At 42.5% G+C, this 20,686-nt stretch overlaps 1 protein-coding gene across 1 annotated transcript in view; it reads left to right on the top strand.

Annotated features, from left to right (window-relative positions):
• LOC117510874 (macrophage mannose receptor 1-like) overlaps positions 1-17,631 on the top strand; it is a 57,268-nt gene extending 39,637 nt beyond the window's left edge. The window contains exons 21-30 of the mRNA XM_034170769.1: positions 1,968-2,076; positions 2,176-2,348; positions 3,318-3,423; positions 3,608-3,840; positions 3,990-4,155; positions 4,247-4,399; positions 5,342-5,458; positions 5,581-5,739; positions 6,354-6,386; positions 17,384-17,631. Of these exons, the coding sequence (XP_034026660.1) occupies positions 1,968-2,076; positions 2,176-2,348; positions 3,318-3,423; positions 3,608-3,840; positions 3,990-4,155; positions 4,247-4,399; positions 5,342-5,458; positions 5,581-5,739; positions 6,354-6,386; positions 17,384-17,616 (1,482 nt within the window). The 3' untranslated portion in view covers positions 17,617-17,631. The remainder of the gene's footprint in view (positions 1-1,967; positions 2,077-2,175; positions 2,349-3,317; positions 3,424-3,607; positions 3,841-3,989; positions 4,156-4,246; positions 4,400-5,341; positions 5,459-5,580; positions 5,740-6,353; positions 6,387-17,383) is intronic.
• The last annotated feature ends 3,055 nt before the right edge of the window (positions 17,632-20,686 follow it).

Below are 20,686 nucleotides of genomic sequence, written 5' to 3'. Positions count from 1 at the left end.
GAAGAGTCTTGGTGGATCCAAACGTCTTCTATTTCAGAATAATGGAGACCACTGTGCTCCCTGCGACGTTTAAAGCAGCAGAAATGTTTCTGTATGCTTCTCCAGATTTGTGCCTTGAGACAATCCTGTCTCAGAGGTCTACAGACAATTCCTTTGACTTCATAATTGGTTTGTGCTCTGACATGCACTGTTAAATGTGGGACCTTATATGGAGATAGGTGTGTAGCTTTCAAAATCATGTCCAATCAACTGAATTTACCCCAGGTGGACTCCTATTAAACTCAAGAAACATCTCAAGGATGATCAGTGGAAACAGGATGCACTTAAGCTCAGTTTTGAGCTTCAAGACAAAGGCTGTGGATACATATGTACATGCAATTTATTAGTTGTTTTCATATATATATATATATATATATATATATATATATATATATATATATATATATATATATATATATATATATATATATAAATCTCTAATCTCAAAAACGCTATTTTTAACATTGTCATTATGGGGTGTTGTGTGTAGAATTTTGAAGGAAAAAATTAATTTACTCCATTTTGGAATAAAGCTGTAACATAACAAAATGTGGAAACGGTGAAGTGCTGTGAATACTTTCTGTATGCACTGTAAATGTATGAAATACACTGTTAGCATATATTTCACATGATATTACATATGGTGAATTTTGTAATTGTGTTTGTGTGTGCGCGTGCACTTTGAAGCTGATTCACTGAGCTGAAAAATGGCTCTCACTTGACAGCATGCCCTGTAAGCACACGCTATGTCGAACATTTTGTTTTCTCTTTTTTTTCTTTTTTTTTTTGGAGTGTGCAATGAATGATTGGACTGGGCTGAAAATCGGCTGGAGCAGAAAGAGAGCAAAATGTGACCATCTCAGCTCTCACAACCTAAAGCTGCCCGCAACTGAGCTTTATGTGGCATGAAAAATCACAGATGTAACAAAACACACCCGGAATCCAATCTGAACTCTCAGACCAAAACACATTTGCAAAAATGTGATTTGTATCACATTTCAAATGACCTATGAATGAGTCTTGAAAAAGATTTGGAAAAAATGGATTTCATGTGTCGTTTGACTGCTCAGACTTTCATCATGGAACCAGATTCACATTGGATATGCACATCCATTGGAGTTTTATTGACACTGAGCAAGGTCATCGAAGATCACCTAAGACTTCTCTGCTGCAATATTTGCACTGAGTGACATTCTCGTCTGATTTAATATCGCGTGCTAAGGGCTTTAGCACTTTTAGCAGCTGTCTGTAGTTTTATCTGTTAGGTCCCGTTAATGTACAGTTACTGAGAAAATAGGCGGTTCACAACATTTAATGTCCAAACCAAAGCAAATAGTTAGGACAACCACTGCACAGTCCCCCAAAATATGATTTAATCAACACTCAAACCGAGTTTATCTTCAGTAGGTTGGACTCAAAGAGAGGAGCGTGTTCAGGTTTCTTTCATCACACACTGAGTCACCCATGCACTACCCCTTTATGCATTAATGTATTCATCGTGAATCAGTGTTGCTTCTGCTGCCAACATGGCTGCGCCCAGACACGAGCTTCATATCAGCTATTCCGGGTCTCTGTAGAACATTTATAGGTGACATCACGCAGACTTTGTCTAGTATGTACACAGTCTACGCATCCAGTGTCATCTGAGTATTACATCATGAGTGCCCAGATCACCCAGAACCCCCCCCCCCCCCCAAGACACATGGCATGTATATATGTAATGTATAAAGAATCAGTAAGCACCACTGTACCAACATCTTCAGTTGTCTTGAAAATTGATTAAAGTTACGAAAAAATGTATCTGATCATGCACTATGTCAGGATGAAATATGATTATCAGATATTCTCTGACTGTAAATAGTTTTGAAATGGGCACCTTTTCTGGCATCTCTCATATATTTGATTACAAACCTTTTGTTTTCATATAGTGCTACAAATTTATTGTGGGGAAAGATAACAAGAATTGGCAGCTGGCCAGGCAACACTGCAAAGACCAGGGTGCAAATTTGGTCTCTATTGTTAGTGAAAGAGAGCAAGGTGAGTGATGTGAACAATATTAAATAGTGAAGATTGTTTTAAAATGATGTCTTCATAACATGAAACTTAATATTGACAGATTTGTTGTTCCATTTCTAGCCTTCCTAACAACACAGATGCTGCAGTTCAATGAAGATGTGTGGATCGGCATGAACGATATTAACTGGGAGATGCGCTTTGTATGGACAGACGGGAAAGGGATTTCTTACACCAACTGGGCCAAAGGGCACCCAACATCAGTGCCTGATGGACGTTATTCATTCATGGATGAGGTAACTATCTGGCATAAGTCACACCTGCCAGACTTGTCAGTTAAATCTGTCAGTTAACCAGTTCCTTTGTGGGTTTACACTAGTAAAACAGAATAAATCAAGAACAAAACTTGATGTGCTTATTTTCAATGACTTGATAATAGTGCATCAGGGCATAAATACAGGAGGAACTATGGCAATCTGACATTTGACCTCAGTGATCTTGACCTTCACCCAAATGATTGACCTCAAACGAACCTTCCCAGGACAACTGTGGAATCCACCGAAGTGTGTGTGTGTGCCTCATTTGGTCCTAATCTTGTTGAAAAATCAAATTCCTTTACCTTTGCCAAAATGAATTCTTTCAGGGCAATGTCAGATTCCACCTTCATTAACATAGCAAGTTTATTAGAAGTCTGCAAAAGGACCTGGGAGGAGAAGGCCACCAAACAGACTGAATGGCATGACTTTACCCAACAGACTAATCTTTGGTAAATTTGATCTTGCTTGGGCAGTTCCAGAACCCAGCTACATATGTGTGACAGGTTTCATGCAAATCAGAGTGAAAATCTTAATTTTGGATATTTGACCACAAATGACCCTAACCCCAAGGATTGATTTTTGGCCAGTCTGACCTTGCCTTACTCAACATTGGCGTGAAAAATCACAGGACTCATTCACATATCAAGTTTGGTAGAAATTAAACAAAGGACCTATGATGAGTCAGGGAAGAAACAGAAAGGTAAAATCAAATTTTGACTTTTCACCCGATTACGTTGACCTTTGCTAAAACAAACCCCTTAAGGGTAATTATGGGGTCAGCCTACATTCACACAGCAAGTTTAGTGGAAATTGATCCAATCACTTTGCAGACGTAGTGGGACAAACAAACAAAAAATGTTTCTCAGATGATGTATGATGTTAAAATTTTTTTTTTCAAAAATGACAATATGAAGGAGTATTAATGTGGTGTTTTTTCTACCTGTTTAGACATTTGACTGTGTGATTATAGTGGGCAGCTCCTCTAAACTAAAAGGAGTCTGGAAGGTTGAAGATTGTGATGTTAATCGTGGTTTCATCTGCAAAAGGAACAGTGGTGGGTAAAGTTTTTGTGAGGAGATATTATACATTTTAATGACGGTTTCAGATGGAATGTACTCTAGACAATAATAAGTATCAAGTCACAATATGTAAATTTCACTAATATTAAAAATACATAACTCTACTGCATCATTTAAAAAAAGCTGGTGATGTATTTACTTATTTACTTTTGGACAAAGACTCTCAGATTGCAGTCCTACCCACTAGTGTGCAACCAAGAGCTTTCTACAAGCTTGGCAATGACTCCTACAAAGTGGTTGCTCAGAATATGAGATGGGACGAGGCGAGAAGGCAGTGCCAAGCATACGATGCGGATCTGGCCAGTATCCTGAACCCCATTGCTCAAGCCTATGTCACCTTGCAGGTGTACAAGTACAATGAGCCTGTATGGATTGGCCTCAACAGCAATGTGGTAAAGAGTTCATTATTTATAATTTGCTAATTTGGGTGCTGTGTTGCAAATATTGTATGAAAATTCTAGCATTTCATACATTTCTTGCAGACATTAAGCAATTCAAGTGCCTCCTGTTGTTGTAAGTGGGATTTTTTCCTTTTTTCCAGACTGGTGGGCGGTTTAAGTGGGTTGATAACTGGCTCCTGTCTTACACCAAATGGGGCACAGATGAACCAAAAAACAACTATGGTTGTGTGTATATGGATGTGGACAAAACATGGAAGACCGCACCATGTACCAACAAGTATTACTCCCTTTGCAAGAGGTCACCAGGTCAGACACTATGTCTTTTACTTCTCTGAAAGCAGTGCATGATTTATGAATAACTTCATGTGAAGGAAGTCATCGCCTGTCTTTCTGACAGACATACCTCCTACTGAGGTCCCACAGCTTCCTGGAAACTGCCCAGAACCAAAGCAGAAAAGAAGCTGGATACCCTTCAGAGGACATTGTTATTCCTTCCTTAACTCTGTGGTGGACAACTGGGCTCATGCCTCAGTTGAATGTCTGAAAATGGGTAAGTTATGAAATATTTTGCCAAGTTAGAGTGCACTATCAAGGAGGTAATATTTTCAGGCCTGTGTTTGTCAGGCTGTCAGGTTGGGTTGGGTGGTGTGGAAAACGAGCCAAGAAGAAGAACCAAATAAACTTTGGAGCAGATCTGCATAACAGGATGGACCTTGTAATTTTCCTAAATTGATCAGATCCTCTCCCAGAAGTGACATTCGAGTGCTCTGTCTTTGAGAATAACAGACACCTGTGAAGAGCTTATGCAGCAGGGGTGGGCAATCATGTGCCATGAAGAGCCAAGACACTGCAGGTTTCCCTTTCCACCAATCACCTAAGCAGGTGATTTCATTGATGATCAAGTGTTTTTGCTCAGGGGAGAAGCTCATCAGTAAACCCACCTGCTGAGGTGATTGATTGCGAGGAAAACCTGCACTTTCTTGGCCCTCAGCTTATCAGTAGCCGACAAATGTGGCCGCAACTGAGTCAATACTAAAAGTTAGCATTAGCGGTAACTTCCACTAGTTTTTTAACGGTCTATCGGTTTAGCATTATAAAAGTTAACTTTTCAGTTAGCGGATTAGTGGTTATCAAAGCTAACGTTTTGGTTAGCTGTGCCCACCATTGTCCAGGACACAAGGTGGTTCTGTAGTGTGATGGGTGTGGCAGTGTGTGCATGTTACATATATCACTGATCCCGATATTGACACAGATTCACATGCCCCACCCCCCTCCCCGCACTAACATTGTCAACATTTGAAATTTTTCATCAATTTATCAAGAAAAACAATTCATGGTGATGCAAGTGGGGTATGATATTTCTGATGGTGCAAATAAACAAATATACAGTCATATATTTTTTATTAGGGGCAGGTCTGCATCTGAGGTCATGATCAGTTTTGGCAAGTGTACCTTGTGTATATATGTACACTCTTGTGCATGTGCTTGACAGGTGCAAATCTGGCCAGTGTTCAGGATCCTCAGGAAAGTCAATTTATACAACAGACCCTGGACCTTTTGCAGGATGGTGCCAAGTCTTTCTGGATTGGTTTATACAAGAGTCATGAAGGTGACCATAGATTACTAAAGTTAATGTGATCCCCAGTAGCTTGCAAATAGAATAAGTAAGTTTGTGTTAATTGTTTGTGCCTGCTATCTTGGACAGTAATCTAACAGATTTTCTCATTTCAGGTGAGTGGATGTGGATTGATAACAGCGTTGTGGACTACACCAACTGGAATTCAGGAATGCCAAAATCAGAATCATGTGTGAATGTTCATTCTGACAGTGGTCAGTGGAGCACAAACAGCTGCAGCAGATATAGAGCTTACATCTGCAAAACACCCAAAAGTAAGTTTAACCAGCAGATCTATAACATACAACAAGCTAGTCTGTACTTTAACGTTTTGTTTCTGGATTACAACTAAGTAGCATAAAAGCAAATCGGATTTCAAGATCTGTTTTTTGACAAATAAAGTACTGGACAGTTAAAAGCCTCTCAATCTGCAGAACGTGTTGAACCTTCTGTGCTGTCTCATGCCATGTTGCTTCAGGGTGCAGGTTGAAGCTGGGTCCTGAAGTTGAAAAAGAAGTCAACAGGCTGAGGAGTTTTGCTTATTGAAAACTTACTTTGTGAGCTAGCCTGCTTGTTGACAGACAAATTCTGTTGAATCTTTTAATTAACTCTAGATTCAAAACTCATTTTTATTTGTAATTCATTATTTTGAATTAGTGGTTATCTAATTATGTTGCATATATTAAGTTATTTCTGTATATATATATATATAAAGTTATTTTGTATGTCTTGTCCCCTTTATCAATGTGGAAACATATTGTGTGTTTTTCTTACCTTTTTGTGTTTTCAATGTATTTGGAATGGCATTTTCACTTGTGTTGTTGTAAAACACTTTAACATGGCTGTCCAGAAAGTACAATATAGTTCCTTCTTGTTTCTTCTTTTCTAGTTATACCACCTACAGAAAAAGCTCCAGTCATTGGTAAGTTATTTTCATTATATATGTGGTAACATTACACACTTGAAGGAAAAATTCACTTTTTTAAAAACTTTGTCAAACAACATTTTTAGCAGTCAAGCCTCTGAGTAGTTTTGATAATTGTACTATGTGAGAAAAATCCCATGATCCCATTGTCTATTTAACTCCAAATTAACTCAAAAAAATGCGTAATCGCTTTTTAACTTATTAACTTCTCTTGTATGTGATATTAAAGGGACTGTTTACCCACTGGTGGTACGCAGTCAACATAATTTCTGGAGGTGGGGTGGAGGAGTTCTGTGATTCCTTTTCTGCAGAACAGTAGATGGTGGAATCTCACTGGGCTGCGAGTGCTTGCGAACAGCACTGACTCAGAAAATCGTGCATTTTCATGAGATGCAAGGGTTCGCCATCCCCTTGCGTGACTCGCAGGGAGGCGCCATGTCTTGCTTTATTTTTGAACTGTTCAGAGTTCCTTGCCAAAAAGTCACAAACCCTTCTGAATGTAGTCTCTGTGACTCAGAACGTGCGTAGCATGCGAGACACCTTGTGAGGGGTTGACGACACACTTTTCCTTTTATATAATCAGAGGCGCTTGGATACTTCTGGAAGTAGTGGAAGTGGATAGTCAAGCTTCTCACCCTGTCCAAGAGTGTAAGCCCAAATGCCTGATGTAGGAATCTTATTTCTGCCGCTTCTTATTTGCGATCTTATTCCTTCAGTCATTACCCAAAGCTCATGACCATAGGTGAAGATAGGAGCGTAAATCTATTAGTAAATTGAGAGTCTCACCTTCCAGCTCAGCTCCTTCTTCACCACAGCGGTATGGTACAGCGTCCGTAGGATTTCAGACACATCCCAATCCATCTATTGATCTCACACTCCAAATTACTCCTACTCGTGAAGAAGACCTGAGGTACCTAAACTCATCCACTTAGGGCAGTAACACTCCGCTGACCCAGAGTGGACAATCCACCATTTTCTGACAGAGGACCATGGTCTCAGATTTGGAGGTGTTGATTCTCATCTCAGTCGCTTCACGCTCTGCCTCAAACCTGCTCAGAGTACATGGAAGGCCACTGCCTGACAGGGTTGGGTAGGATTACTTTGAAATGTAATTCAAAAGTAATCAGATTACAAGTAATCCAAATGTATGTACATACATACATGTAATCCACATGTATTCTTTCAAAGTAATCCTACCCAACCTTGCTGCCTGATAACACTAACAGAACCACATCATCTGCAAAAAGCAGAGATGCAACTCTGAGGTCACCAAATTAGACACCCTCTGGTCCCTGACTGCATCTTGAAATCCCGTCCATGAATATCACGAGCACGAGTGGTGACAAGCGGCGGCCCTGGTGGAGTCCAGCGCTCACCAGAAACAGGTCTGATGTCATGCCGAGAATGTGGACACAGCTCCTGCTTTGACCATATAGAGACCGTATTGCATGTTACAGTGAATCTGGTACTTTACCTATCTGGTGGGGAAGGAGCCTGAGCTTGTGTGGGAGGTCAAAAGATACTAACTAGAAATAGTTGGGCTCACCTCCACACATAGCACAGCTCTGGAACCATTGTCCTGGAGAGGAGCTGGACTCTCGCTTTTCCCGGAGTTGTCCAGGGTGAGAGGCACCGGGTGGGTATGGGCAGTGGTGGGCACAGCTAACCAAAAAGTTAGCTTCGATAACCATTAATCAGATAACTGAAAAGTTATCTTTTATGATGATAAACTGCTAAAAAAAATTTCTTTATTACAGATAACCGCAACTATTAGTATTGATTTGGAAGCGGCCACATCGGATTACACTGTCGGCTTCTGATAAACCAGTTTCACTTTAAGCTCCGCAGGGGCTGTTGGGTAAATTCAAGGATCACAAACACAAAGAACACACGAAAAATGAAGAAGTAAAAAATAAAACCCCAAACACTGTCATCATCTTTTAAAAGCAGTAAAACACAGTATTAGAAGTCACAGTTTATCTCAGTATTAGATACACCATAATTTACAAGCTAAAGGCTGACGCTTTTTTCGCATGCTTTGAACCCTGTGGCTTAAACAACCAAAATACATCCATTAATGCATTGATTGGCAGAGTAAAATACACGTAGTAAATATAAATTCTTACCTGTTAGTTTCAGTGGTATTCTTCTGAAGAAATAATCCACATACGAGGTCTGTTAGAAAAGTAACGGACCTTTTTATTTTTTGCAAAAACTATATGGATTTGAATCATGTGTGATTGCATCAGCCAAGCTTGAACCTTCGTGCGCATGCGTGAGTTTTTTCACGCCTGTCGGTTGCGTCATTCGCCTGTGAGCACGCCTTGTGGGAGGAGTGGTCCAGCCCCCTCGTCGGATTTTCATTGTCAGGAAATTGGCTGATTGATTGCCGCTTTGCTTCATCAAACTTTTTTCAGAAAATGTGAGAGACAGCCAAGTGGAAACCATTTGGAAAATTCAGATGGCTTTCGGTAAAGATCTTATGGGGATCACAGAGATTAAGGACAATTACAACTGGATTAAAGACGGCCCACAGCGGCGGATGGCGCGCCGCGCACCAAGCGGCGATCGACAGGCTCAAACGACCAGATCGTTTCGAAAGTGAACACTTTGTTGATCCGGGATGTCGTCTGACTACCAGAGAAATGGCAAGACAGCTGGACATAGCACATTTTCGGCACATTCCACTGTTACAGGAGTTTTTGTAATGGAAAGAGGAGCGGAGAAATTTGCCACGGAGCCGCTCATGGCGTGGGACGAAAGCACCTCCGTGTTGGTCTCACAGGACATGCCCTAACATGCCCAGCTCTTGCACCATTCGGAAAATTCAGACGGCTTTCGGTGGCTTTTCAGTTGTGTGACTATCCGAGAAATTGTGGACGGGCTGGACATGCCACAACATGTCCTGTGAGGCTTCATCACGGCGTTGCTTTTTGTTCTGTGCTCTGCGCCTCCGCCCCGATTCGTGAATCCCTCAGCACGTCTTTTCATGCCGAAAAAGTGCTGATGTCAAACTCTTCATGCTATTTCTGTGGTAGTCACACGACGTCCCGGATCAACAAAGCGTTTACTTTGGAAATGAACAGCACATTCCACTGTTACAGGAGGTTTTTGTCATGTCTCATGGACTGGATTTCCTCTGCGTAACTGAGACCTGGGTTGGTATTGGTGAGTCGAGTGCCTTTTCTGAACTTTTGCCTGCTGGCTTTACTTACTTTTCTACACCGAGAGCTCTGGGTCGTGGAGGCGGTGTAGCAACTATTTACAGAGAAATTTTAAACAGTTTGCTTCAACATTTACAGCATCAAGCTTTGAGCTAAACGCATTTGTTCTGACTGCTGATCCTCCCGTGTTGTGTACCGTTGTTTATAGGCCACCTAAATACAACAAAGACTTCTTAAATGACTTTTCTAACTTCTCGGCCGAAATCATGCCTCAGTTTGATCGTATTTTGATCGTGGGTGATTTAGTACATGGTCATACACTGGACCTTGTTTTAACTTATGGTATTTCTGTGTGTAATTTAGAAGTCTGTGATGCTGTGTTTTCTGACCATGCGCCAGTTCTTTTTAACGTGCCTTATTTATGCAACACTGTCAAACCGTGCGCTCCTGCGCGTCGCTGTCATGTAATTAATTCAACCACTGTTGCCCAGTTCTCTGTGGCTTTTAACGATTCTCCGTTGGTTAGGGACCATTCTTACTTTGATTGTGATGTTGAACAGTTTTTCTTATGCTTTGACTCTACCTGTGAGTCTATTTTAAAATGTTAAAGGATTGTTGGTCCAGCTATCAAAAATGTGTAAAATCTGCTAAGGCTCTTTATTTTGCTGATATGGTTACAGCTAATAGACACAACCCTCGTGTTCTTTTTAACATGGTGAATATGGCTCTTAATGTTCCCCAGCCTGAGAGTATTGAAGCCTCACCTGTGGCGTGTGAAAACTTTTTAAATTTTTCATCAACAAGGTTGTGTCAACTAGGGCCCTTATTAGCCCTCCATCTGTTGATGTGTTTGATTCTGTCACTTGTAAAGCCGTGTTATGTCAGTTTGAGCCTGTGACACTCTCCTGTTTAGAAAAAGTATTGTGTCAGATGAAGCCTGCTGGCTCACCCAATGATCATGTTCCTCCACATTTGTTTAAAGAAGTGTTTCCCACAATGGCTTCCTCTGTCCTACACTGCGTCAATGGAAGCTTGATAAGTGGGGTAGTGCCTGCTTGCCTGAAGCATGCGGTTGTTCAACCATTGATAAAGAAGTCTGGTCTTGATCCTAGTGATCTATCCAACTTTTGCCCTATTTCTAAATTACCATTTTTGTCAAAGGTGTTGGAGAAAATTGTTTTTAATCAGTTGAAAGCTTTTTTAGATGAGCATGAGATCCCTGAGGTCTATCAATCTGGTTTTAAGAATCTTCATAGTACTGAGTCAGCTTTGATGAGGGTTTTTAATGACATGTTGGTGTCCACTGATTCTGGTCACACTGTTGTTTTGGTGTTGTTGGATCTGACCGCTGCGTTCGACACAGTGGATCATGAGATCCTCCTGGATCGCCTTAAGAATGTGGTCGGCATTCAGGGCTATGCTCTAGAATGGTTCAGATCCTACTTAACGAATAGGAGTTTTTGTGTAAAACTTGGAGATTTTGTTTCCTCCACAGCTCCTCTGTCATGTGGTGTACCACAAGGGTCCATTCTTGGGCCACTTCTTTTTTCATTGTATTTGCTTCTGCTGGGATCAGTTTTTTGTAGATTTGGGGTGTCATTTCACCTTTATGCTGATGACAGTCAAATCTATGTGCCCCTAAAGCGTGAGAATGCTTTTGGTGCCAATCATCTTCTGGAGTGCATTGAGAACATTAAAGACTGGATGTCTGCAAACTTCCTACTCTTTAATGAAAAGAAAACTGAAGTTCTTCTGGTCGGGCCAAGTAAATCAGGTAGTTGTGGTTCAATAAATCTACGGTTTGCAACCTTGGTGTGAGAATGGATAAAGATTTTAAGCTTGATAAACAAATCAGTGCTGTTGTGAAGGCAAGTTTCTTTCATCTGAGGCAGCTAGCTAAGATTAAGTCCTCACTTTCAAGGCATCACTTGGAGATTTTAATCCATGCTTTTGTTATGACTCAGCTGGATTATTGTAATGCACTGTACGCTGGTATTAGCCAGGCCTCACTTGCACGGCTGCAGCTGGTCCAGAATGCTGCAGTCCGTCTTTTGACTGGATCGCGGAGGTGTGACCATGTTTCGCCCATTCTTTTTTCCCCTTCACTGGCTGCCTGTTCGCTATCGTATCGATTTTAAAATTTTATTGCTTGTTTTTAAATGTCTTAATGATCTTGCTCCACGGTATCTGTCTGACCTGCTTGTGTCTTATTCCTCATCACGTTCTCTTAGGTCATGAGATCAAGCTTTGCTTGTAGTTCCTCAGACAAAGCTCAAATGTAGAGGTGATAGAGCCTTTTCTGTTGTTGGTCCCAGATTGTGGAATGACCTGCCTCTCTGTATCAGGCAGGCGGAGTCACCTCTAGTTTTTAAATCTCGTCTTAAAACATACTTGTTTTCTTTGGCTTTTGACTAGAGCGTTGATGATTTTATTGTTTTTAAAAACTTTTATTGTTGCCAGTCTATTTACTTATTGATTGATTGATTGATTTTATGTCATTGTACAGCGCTTTTGTCAACTTTGTTGTTTTTAAATGTGCTCTATAAATAAACTGGATTGGACTGGATTGGAAGGTCAGATGCCTCCATGTGTTGTAGATACCATGGACTTTCTGATTGAATGTGACATTTATAAGGCCTGCTCACACGTGACACAGTTCATCACCCTGTCTACTGCAGCAGTTTTGCCATCTCAATTGGTCACACCGAGCATGCTCTGTCTGCCACCGACACCACCACCACGATGCTCAGTTACGCGGAAGCCGGCTGTGCAGTGCCAACCAGGAGAACCAGCTCCACGGTCATATGCCACACCCACACTGGCTACGCCCAGTCAACCCCTAATGCCAGCATCACGTAAGCTTCGTGCGCCATCATCTGTTGCTTCCTCGTCTGAAAGAGAAGCCTTGTTGTTGCCTGACCCCTCAGCGGAGATTTTACCTTACGAATCATCCGCTGAGCCATCAGGAAGATCTATGTCTCCACTGTGCACAGCGGCACCTGCCGTGACGCCTCCGGAACAAGTAGAACCTTCTGGAAAAGTCACGCCCACACAGTATTACGCCGTATACATACCACAGGGCTTCCCCACAGCATGCACACGTCAGGATTCCCCAGCTCTCCACACCCTACGGTGTTCGATGTCATCAGAGAGCACTGTTCCGACACACGCCTCACCGACGGCGCTTGCTGAATCCCTCACGATGCGCGCCTCCCCACAGTCACTGATGGCACCTGCTGAATCCACCACGACGCGCGCTTCTTCACAGTGAATGACAGAGCCTGCTGAATCAGTCATGATGCGTGCCTCTCCACCATCAATGACGGAGCCTGCTGAATCAGCCACGATGCGCACCTCTCCACCATCAATGACGGAGCCTGTTCAATCTGCCACGACGCGCGCTTCCTCACAGTCAATGACGGAGCCTGCTGAATCAGCCATGATGTGCGCCTCTCCACCATCAATGACGGAGCCTGTTGAATCTGCCATAACGCGCACTTCCTCACAGTCGATGAGGGAGCCTGCTGAATCAGCCATGATGCGTGCCTCTCCACCATCAATGACGGAGCCTGCTGAATCAGCCATGATGCGCGCCTCTCCACCATCAATGACGGAGCCTGTTGAATCTGCCACGACGCACGCTTCCTCACAGTCGATGACGGAGCCTGCTGAATCAGCCATGATGCACGCCTTACCACAGTCACGGGTGGAGTCTGCTGATTCACCCACAGCATCCTCTCCCCAGGATTCACCTGGTGAACCTCCTCACCTCACCCAGTCATCTGAACCATCCACACCAGGAACTCAAACGTCTATGATCAGCCGGACAGTGGCTGATTTGGGGCAGCTTTTTCTTTTGTCAGTTCACCTCCTGATGTGTTTACTAACACAATCCGCTTTACAGTATGTAATAATGCTTCCCTATTGTGTTATATCTGCCTGTATCATTTACGGGTGGGAGGATTTATTCCCCAGATTTGCATTTGAGCTTTCTCAGTTTTGTCGACACCTAAGAAGATTTTGTTGGTGTGATCACTCAATGCATGCGGTTGTCAGCAGCACATTTCAATATGTGAACAGGTTCATTTGTAAGGTGTGCACCATGCCTTTTTCAGTTATTACTGGTATCCTGAATTTTGGGTCTATTTTATGTTTTGGATCACCTCTTGGTTTACGTTTCAATATGAAACAGATCGAAAACCTTTGCAGCGGTGTGGTTAATGTTCCTTTTAGTTTCTCCTCTGAGTCTTCTGCTTTTCATAAGCCCATGCGTGTGCTTGGTTGGGTCCTTGATTTTGTATATTTTTTGTTTTCTGTTTCGTTCTGCATCTCATTTCGTTGGTTTCGCTATGTATCACATTTCTTGACTAAACAACTTCTTTGTTCTGTTAACACCTCATGCAGCTCTATAATGAATTTCTCGGTTGGTCCTCTAAATTTGGTTGGTCAGTGTTCGCACCTTCTACATTTTTTGAGTAAACTGTTCTCTTCATCATGTCGTTCCCTCGCTAGATCATTAATGTTCCAGGGCTCTGATAAAGTTTCGCTGCGTTGGTTTGTCCAGTCAGTATATCCCTCCTTTCAGCAGGTTAGCTCCTTTTATTTTTCCCCCATCTATTTTTCCCTTGGTGCGTCAGGGTTTGTAGTTCTCTGTTACCTCCTGGACAGGTTATGTTTTTGGTTCCCCACGGTTTAGGTTCTGGCATCTATCCTCCTCTCCCTCAGTTGCTTTTTTGTTTTTGGGGGGATTTTGTTGATTTATTGCTTGTTTCCCCGCACTAGTGGTCACTTCCGTAAACTGGTTCAGGTCTCATCTGGTTCATTGGTTACGTTACTTTCCTCCTTCTTTCACACCTGTCATGGGCGGTCTGTCACCCCTAGGTTTACGTATTCCAATAATTTGCGTCCATTTTCTAACCCGTGTCCTCCCTTTCTCCTGGCTACTTTGTCCGGCCAATCTCACGGCCATTCTCCAGGCCTGCCCTTAGACATGAATCGACCTCCTGGCCAACCCCTTAGCTCTTCCAGGTTTGGTGATAGGCCCCGCGGCCGTCCTCCGGATTCTGCTGTGAGTCTCGTCCAGCCACCCCATGTCCCGTCTGTCCTTCTGATCGGCTTGGGTCAGCCTCATGATCGCCCTCGTGGTTGCCGCCCAGACTCTGTTTTGGCTGGCCTTCTTGGTGTTCCGTTTGTCCCCTGCATGAGGTTCTGTTGTCATCCTGCTGGACTTCCTGTCCCTGGGTGGCCTTTTGGCCACTCCCCTGGTAGTCCCTTTACCTGGGGTGGGTCCGTGGGGTTCCCACCTGTTTTCCGATTTATTATTGCCATTCTTCCTGTACCCCTCCTCCCTCCCGTGCTCGTCTGTGGCTGTGGGTCCCTCTGGGTTGTTGACGGTGTTGTTCTGTTGGCCGTCGGTGCCGGGCATTTGGGGGGGAGTGCTGTTATGATTCAGCCCATTCTGGGCTCTTGTTATTATCTGGACTCATGTGTATCAGTCTTCAATCCTGTGTCTTTAATTTTCTCTTTATTATGATTCCAGTCCCTGGTTATATGTATTTGGCCATTGTATTTTAGTCACTTGTTAAGTCTTGTTTTGGTTTTGTTCTGAGTATCTCTTTAATGTGCATATTACTTTTGTCATTGGTTTTATGCTCTGTTTATCCTTTAATTTCTGGGTAGTCATTAGTTGTATTCTCTGTTTTACTGTTGCCACTTGTTGATCCCATTCTAGTGTGGTCTCTGCCTTTATTTTCTTGTTGATCACTGTCTTATGTTGGCACTCTTTTCTTGTCTTCATCTCTGAGTTAGGTTTTTCAGTTTTTATCACAGTTGGTTGGGGTTTGATTTTCAGTCACTGAGTCTGTTTCTTTTAGTCACACCCACCTGTCAGTCTACTCCTGCCTCACCTCTGTTTTATCTGACCACGCCCCTTCCAGCACTTTCCCTGACACCTGTGTCTTGTTTTCCTAATTACTGCACCTGTTATTTAAACCCCTCACTTTCTCCACTCCCTGCCATTTCATTTGTGCTTTCTAGTTCACGTTCCAGGCCTTTGTCTTGCTCTGTTTTGCTCTGCAGTGTTTTTGACCATGTTCTGTCTTTGACCTTGCTCTCGCCTCAGCCCATGACCATTGCTGCCTTGTGTTTTGACCACTACATGTTTTTGGACCTCGCCTTAGCCTGTCACCAGCCTGTACCGCCGCCTCTCTGACTGTCTACTTGTGTACCGAATCCCTGCCTGCCTTTTTGACATAAAGCCTTTATACAATCACACCTGTCCCTGTGAGTTTTGCATTTGCGTCCATCCACCTTCTGTGCCACGCCTAGTCTGATCCTAACATACTGGATTTTTGTGCTGGTCATTGTCCATAACAAACACCTTGTTCAAGCACACGGGTGTCCATAAGTCCACATGGTACCAGAACACCTTAGGACAAAAGTCGATGATCGATTTTATAATCGTGATCAGACCTGCGACCATGTGTCTTGAACATTTGGGTGAAGAGAGGGGTGGAGATGTCAACTGATCACCACCTGGTGATGAGTAGGCTCAGATGGCAGGGTAAGCCACCGAGCTGACCTGGAAGACCTAAATGTGTGGTGAGGCTTTTCTGGGAACATTTGGTGGAAAAGTCTGTCCGGACGGCCTTCAACTTGCACCTCTGAAAGAACCTCTCCCAGATCCCAAGGTCTCCATTGCTGAAGCAGTTGCTTTGAGTTGTGGCCAGAAGGTTGTCTGTGCTTCTCATGGCGGCAACCCAAGAACTCAGTGGTGGACTCCAGCAGTAAGGGAACCCATCAGGTTGAAGAAGGAGGCCTTTTGTGTTTGGTGAGCACAGAGGTCTCCAGAATCAGTGGGGAGGTACCTGCAGGCCAGAACGACTATGTCCTTAGTCATGACCGATGCAAAAACACGGGTGTGGGAGGAGTTTGGAGAGGGGGTGGAGAATGACTTCCGGTCAGCTTCAAATCGGTTCTGGCAAACTGTCAGGCACCTCAGGAAACGGAGGCCGTTCTTAGCCCCAGCTGTGTTCAGTAGGGGAGGACAGCTGCTAAACTGGACCAAAGATATCTTCAGGTGGTGGAAATAATACTTTGAGGATCTCCTCAACAATACTGACATCCCCTCCATCGAGGAGGCAGGGATGAAAGACTCAAGCAAATGTGGTGCAATTACTTTAGCAGAAGTCATTGAGGTTGTCAAGAAATTCCTCTGTGGCAAGTTGCCGGGGGTGGACGAGATTTGTCCTGAGTTGCTGAGGTCTCTGGATGTAGTTAGTCTGTCATGGCTGACATGCTTGCCCAATGTTGCATGGAAGTCAGGGAGGGTACCTCTGGATTCGCAAACTGGGGTGGTGGTCCACATCCCTAAAAAGGGAGACCATGTGTTCCAATTATAGAAGAATAACACTTCTCAGCCTCCCTGGGAAAGCCGATGCCAGGGTACTAGAGAGGAGACTGAGACCGTCGGTCAAACCTCAGATTCAGGAGGAGCAATGCGGGTTATTAGAGGGTTAGGATATTAGAGGGGTCTTGGGAGTATGATCATTTAGTCTACATGTATTTTGTGGACTTGGAAAAGATAAAAGACAGGGTGCCTTGGGGTATCCTGTGGGGGTGCTGCGGAAATATAGGAATATTCATTCTTCCTAAACTATTTTTCCAAAAAAGGTTTTCTTGTGAAGGGAGGAATCATTAAAGGTGACAACAGAGCTCACTGGCTTGACTGCTCATAATGTGACTGGGATGTAAGAAAGGGAACTATTCTGTAACAAATGTAAGATGAGTTATGTCATTATTAATGAGTTTTTATGTTTTGCCTCCCTTTAGCGTTGATCACGAAAGAGGCTTCTCGTGGCTCCGCTGGTGTTGTTGTGGCTATAGTACTTGTAGTAATTGCTTTAGTTGGACTTGGTGTATTCCTCCTCTTCCGAAAAAGAATACCCACGCCTGTGTTCGGAGAATTCACCTTTGATAACAAGTTATACTTCAGCAATCAAAACCGAGCTGCTGTAGACACCAAGGGCCTTATTCCCAACATCGAACAGAATGAACAAACATAGGAGGATACGCAGCCAGTGGCAAAATACTTTATTTTCAATTCAGTTGTTGGAAGGAGAACTAAATTGTACCTATCTGTTTTTACTGCTTGCAAACACTATGAATCACAGATTTAATCATATAATGTAAAATAAACAGTCTTTTAATCAACGCATAACAGCAGCACTTCAAAATTCAAGAGTAAAATGGCAAATAAAAGAACAGTTAAAAATTAGAAATATGTTTGTGTAGTTAACAGAACCTTGTCATAAGGGATTTGTTATTTAATTCATTGAATATTGATAACAGCATTGTAAATGTATGTTATTGTGTTGCTTTTTTTGTCTATTAAACTGAAAGTGTGGACAAAATATTTAAGCATGGGCTTTGGTGAGTGACAGTTTAATTGAAATACAAAAGGTTAAATTATGAGGCAGCATTATTAACCCAGTAACAGGGATTTATTCACACTGATATTGGAGGTTTACCCACAGGTATTCTTTAGAATAGAATAAAAATTACACACTGCAGTGAGATTACTGTCATGATTCCACAATTTCCACTGTACCAGGAAAAATAGTCCAGTCAAATGTGTGACAGCCAAACACATAGAATCACATGGTTTTTACAATGCAAACCACCTGTTACCAACCTAACTTTGGTGTCAACAAAAACAACAGCACATTGGAATGACACTAATGATTCAACAGGTCAGGTCTGGGAACATCTGCAGGTGCCATGTGTTGCTATATAGTATCATGAAACCTTCCTGGGTTCTGGATGGCAACCTCCCATGCAGACAACCGGACTGTCCCCACCGCTCCAAAGTAGCCATGTAGCCACAGCTCAGTGCAACATGAGCATCCCTTGACCTTTTCCACCTGCTGGGGTCTAACCCTGAGGTACCTGTGTGTTGGATCATGCCCAGACGAGCACATGACATGGCCAAAATGCTGCATATGATGTCTTCTCACAATGCAAATACTGCTCCTCGTCTGAGTCTCCCTAAGTAACACAAATTCATTCCAGCAGGACCCAAGCATCCTCAAAAGAGACTTGGTACCAAAGATATCCAGTCACTGCCATACTGTAGGTCACATTTACATTTTTCATGTCTGTGACTTATTTCCCAGCCATACAAAATCAAATAAAAAAATGTTAATTATTTTAATGTTGCCAGTGTGATTTCAAAGTGTCTCCAGATCATTTTTCTGTCTATTTTAGCAGTGTGCTGTTCTCTAGAGGGGCGTGTTACACACAAGGCAACGTATGCATCTGGAATGCTCATGTTGGGGATGTGCATGGTTTAATCTTTTAACACAGAAACCTAAATGAAAATCAAAATATCAAATCTTTTCATCTTTGCAGATAACTGGCAAGTGAGGTGGCTTAGTGGTTAGCACTGTTGCCTCACAGCGAAGATGTCCCAGGTTCACTTCCGACCTGGTTCTTTCTATGTTCAGTTTGCATGTTCTCCAGTTTAGGTGAATTGGAAACACTAACACTTATGTTAGTAAGCATGTGAACAACTTTGTCTGTCTGTCTATATGTGTTGGGCCTGCAATTGGTGGCTTTTCCAGCATTTACCCCGCCCCTTGTCCTGTGACCCCTGGGATAGGCTCCAGCCCCCTGTGACCCTTAACTGGAATAAGCAGGTTCAGAATATGAATGAATGAAAAGATGACACCTCTTACTTCACTCTATTCATGTCCGAAATAGCCAAGGAATTCTCTTCATCTGTCTGTCCCAAGACAAAATTTTGTCTGGACAATATCTCAAAAACTGTTAATTTTTTTTTTATTATTATTGTTGTTGTTGTTTTGTTTTGTTTTTAGTCAGGTCCATACATAGTTGGACCGTAACAGTTTTTCAAGCCTCTGTGCAGGATTTTCTTAAGATTAGACAAATCAGCTTTTGGAATTATTTCTTGAATGTAAATTTTTGATTTCCACTCCAACAATGATGTGTGGAACTGGTGATGGAACAAACAAAGTTCAAATTTTCACAACGCACACTTTCTGTAATTACTGTCACAGAAGCCTATACTACTTAAGAGCTGTTTATAATAATATTAATTCCTCCACCAACAAAGTTGTTTTCACCCCTGTTTGTCTGTGAACATCCTGGGGCCCAAAATTTTTCATATATCAATATTAAATGTTTCTGAAGATTCATATCCTTATAGGCAAGAACTGATTCAATTTTCAAGGTCAAAGTCAGGAAAAGTCTTGGAAAAATCCCTATCTTTAACATTGAATGAATTTTCAAAAATTCATACCTCTGTAAAAATTTTAAATGTCTTTCATATTTGAGAGCTTTATGTAGGATGGTAGCCTTTAGCGGGAGCTCGTGTAGCACCGACTGATGCTAGCATTGCTAGCTAATGGCACAAACCAAAGCCACCAAAAGGGCACATCAACAAAAGATGAAAATGGAGCGCCCTGATTTTCCATAAAAGCTCAGTTTACAGCAGAGCCCGACGGTCATACACCCAGCGAGTAGCAAGATCATTGTATACCAGCAGGAAGACTAACAACAGTACAAACACAACAGGAAAACACAAGCAACAGAGACGGCGAGGCCAAACACAGGCACCATTTTGTCCTGTCATACAATTATTTCAAACCTGTACAGAGCTTTTGATAGTTGATCATGCTGTCTTAGTTGAGAGACTAAGGTCATGGATGGGCATCTCTGGGTTGGCCCAAGAGTTTTTTATCTAATCTTTGATAAGAGGGATTCAATAAAATGCAGTGTTTTCATATGGTGTGTGGTTTTATTTTTTCTTAAATACATCCATGTCCTTTTTGATATCAGACATTTTCCCACCTCTTTCACAGGACAGTGATGGTAGCTCAGTGGTAAAGTTTCTGGCTGGCAATCAGAACTTTTGGAAAGTGCAGGTTCGAATCCCGTGGGTGGCATGTATTTTATTTTTTTTTATTTTCACAGCATCTGCGCTATGTATAACCACATCACACTGCAGCAGCATCGTGCACGCCTGCCCATCAGCTCAATGCTTTAGTGGTTTGCTCGTAGGGCTGTTCCGCTGTGAGTTGCTCTGAGTTGTACTGATTCGTACTATGTGTGACG

This window comes from Thalassophryne amazonica, chromosome 1 (genome assembly GCF_902500255.1).
Source record: "Thalassophryne amazonica chromosome 1, fThaAma1.1, whole genome shotgun sequence".
Taxonomy (NCBI): Eukaryota; Metazoa; Chordata; class Actinopteri; order Batrachoidiformes; family Batrachoididae; genus Thalassophryne; species Thalassophryne amazonica.
Note: the sequence above shows the minus strand (reverse complement) of the source record. Positions and strands in the feature narration are given on the sequence as shown.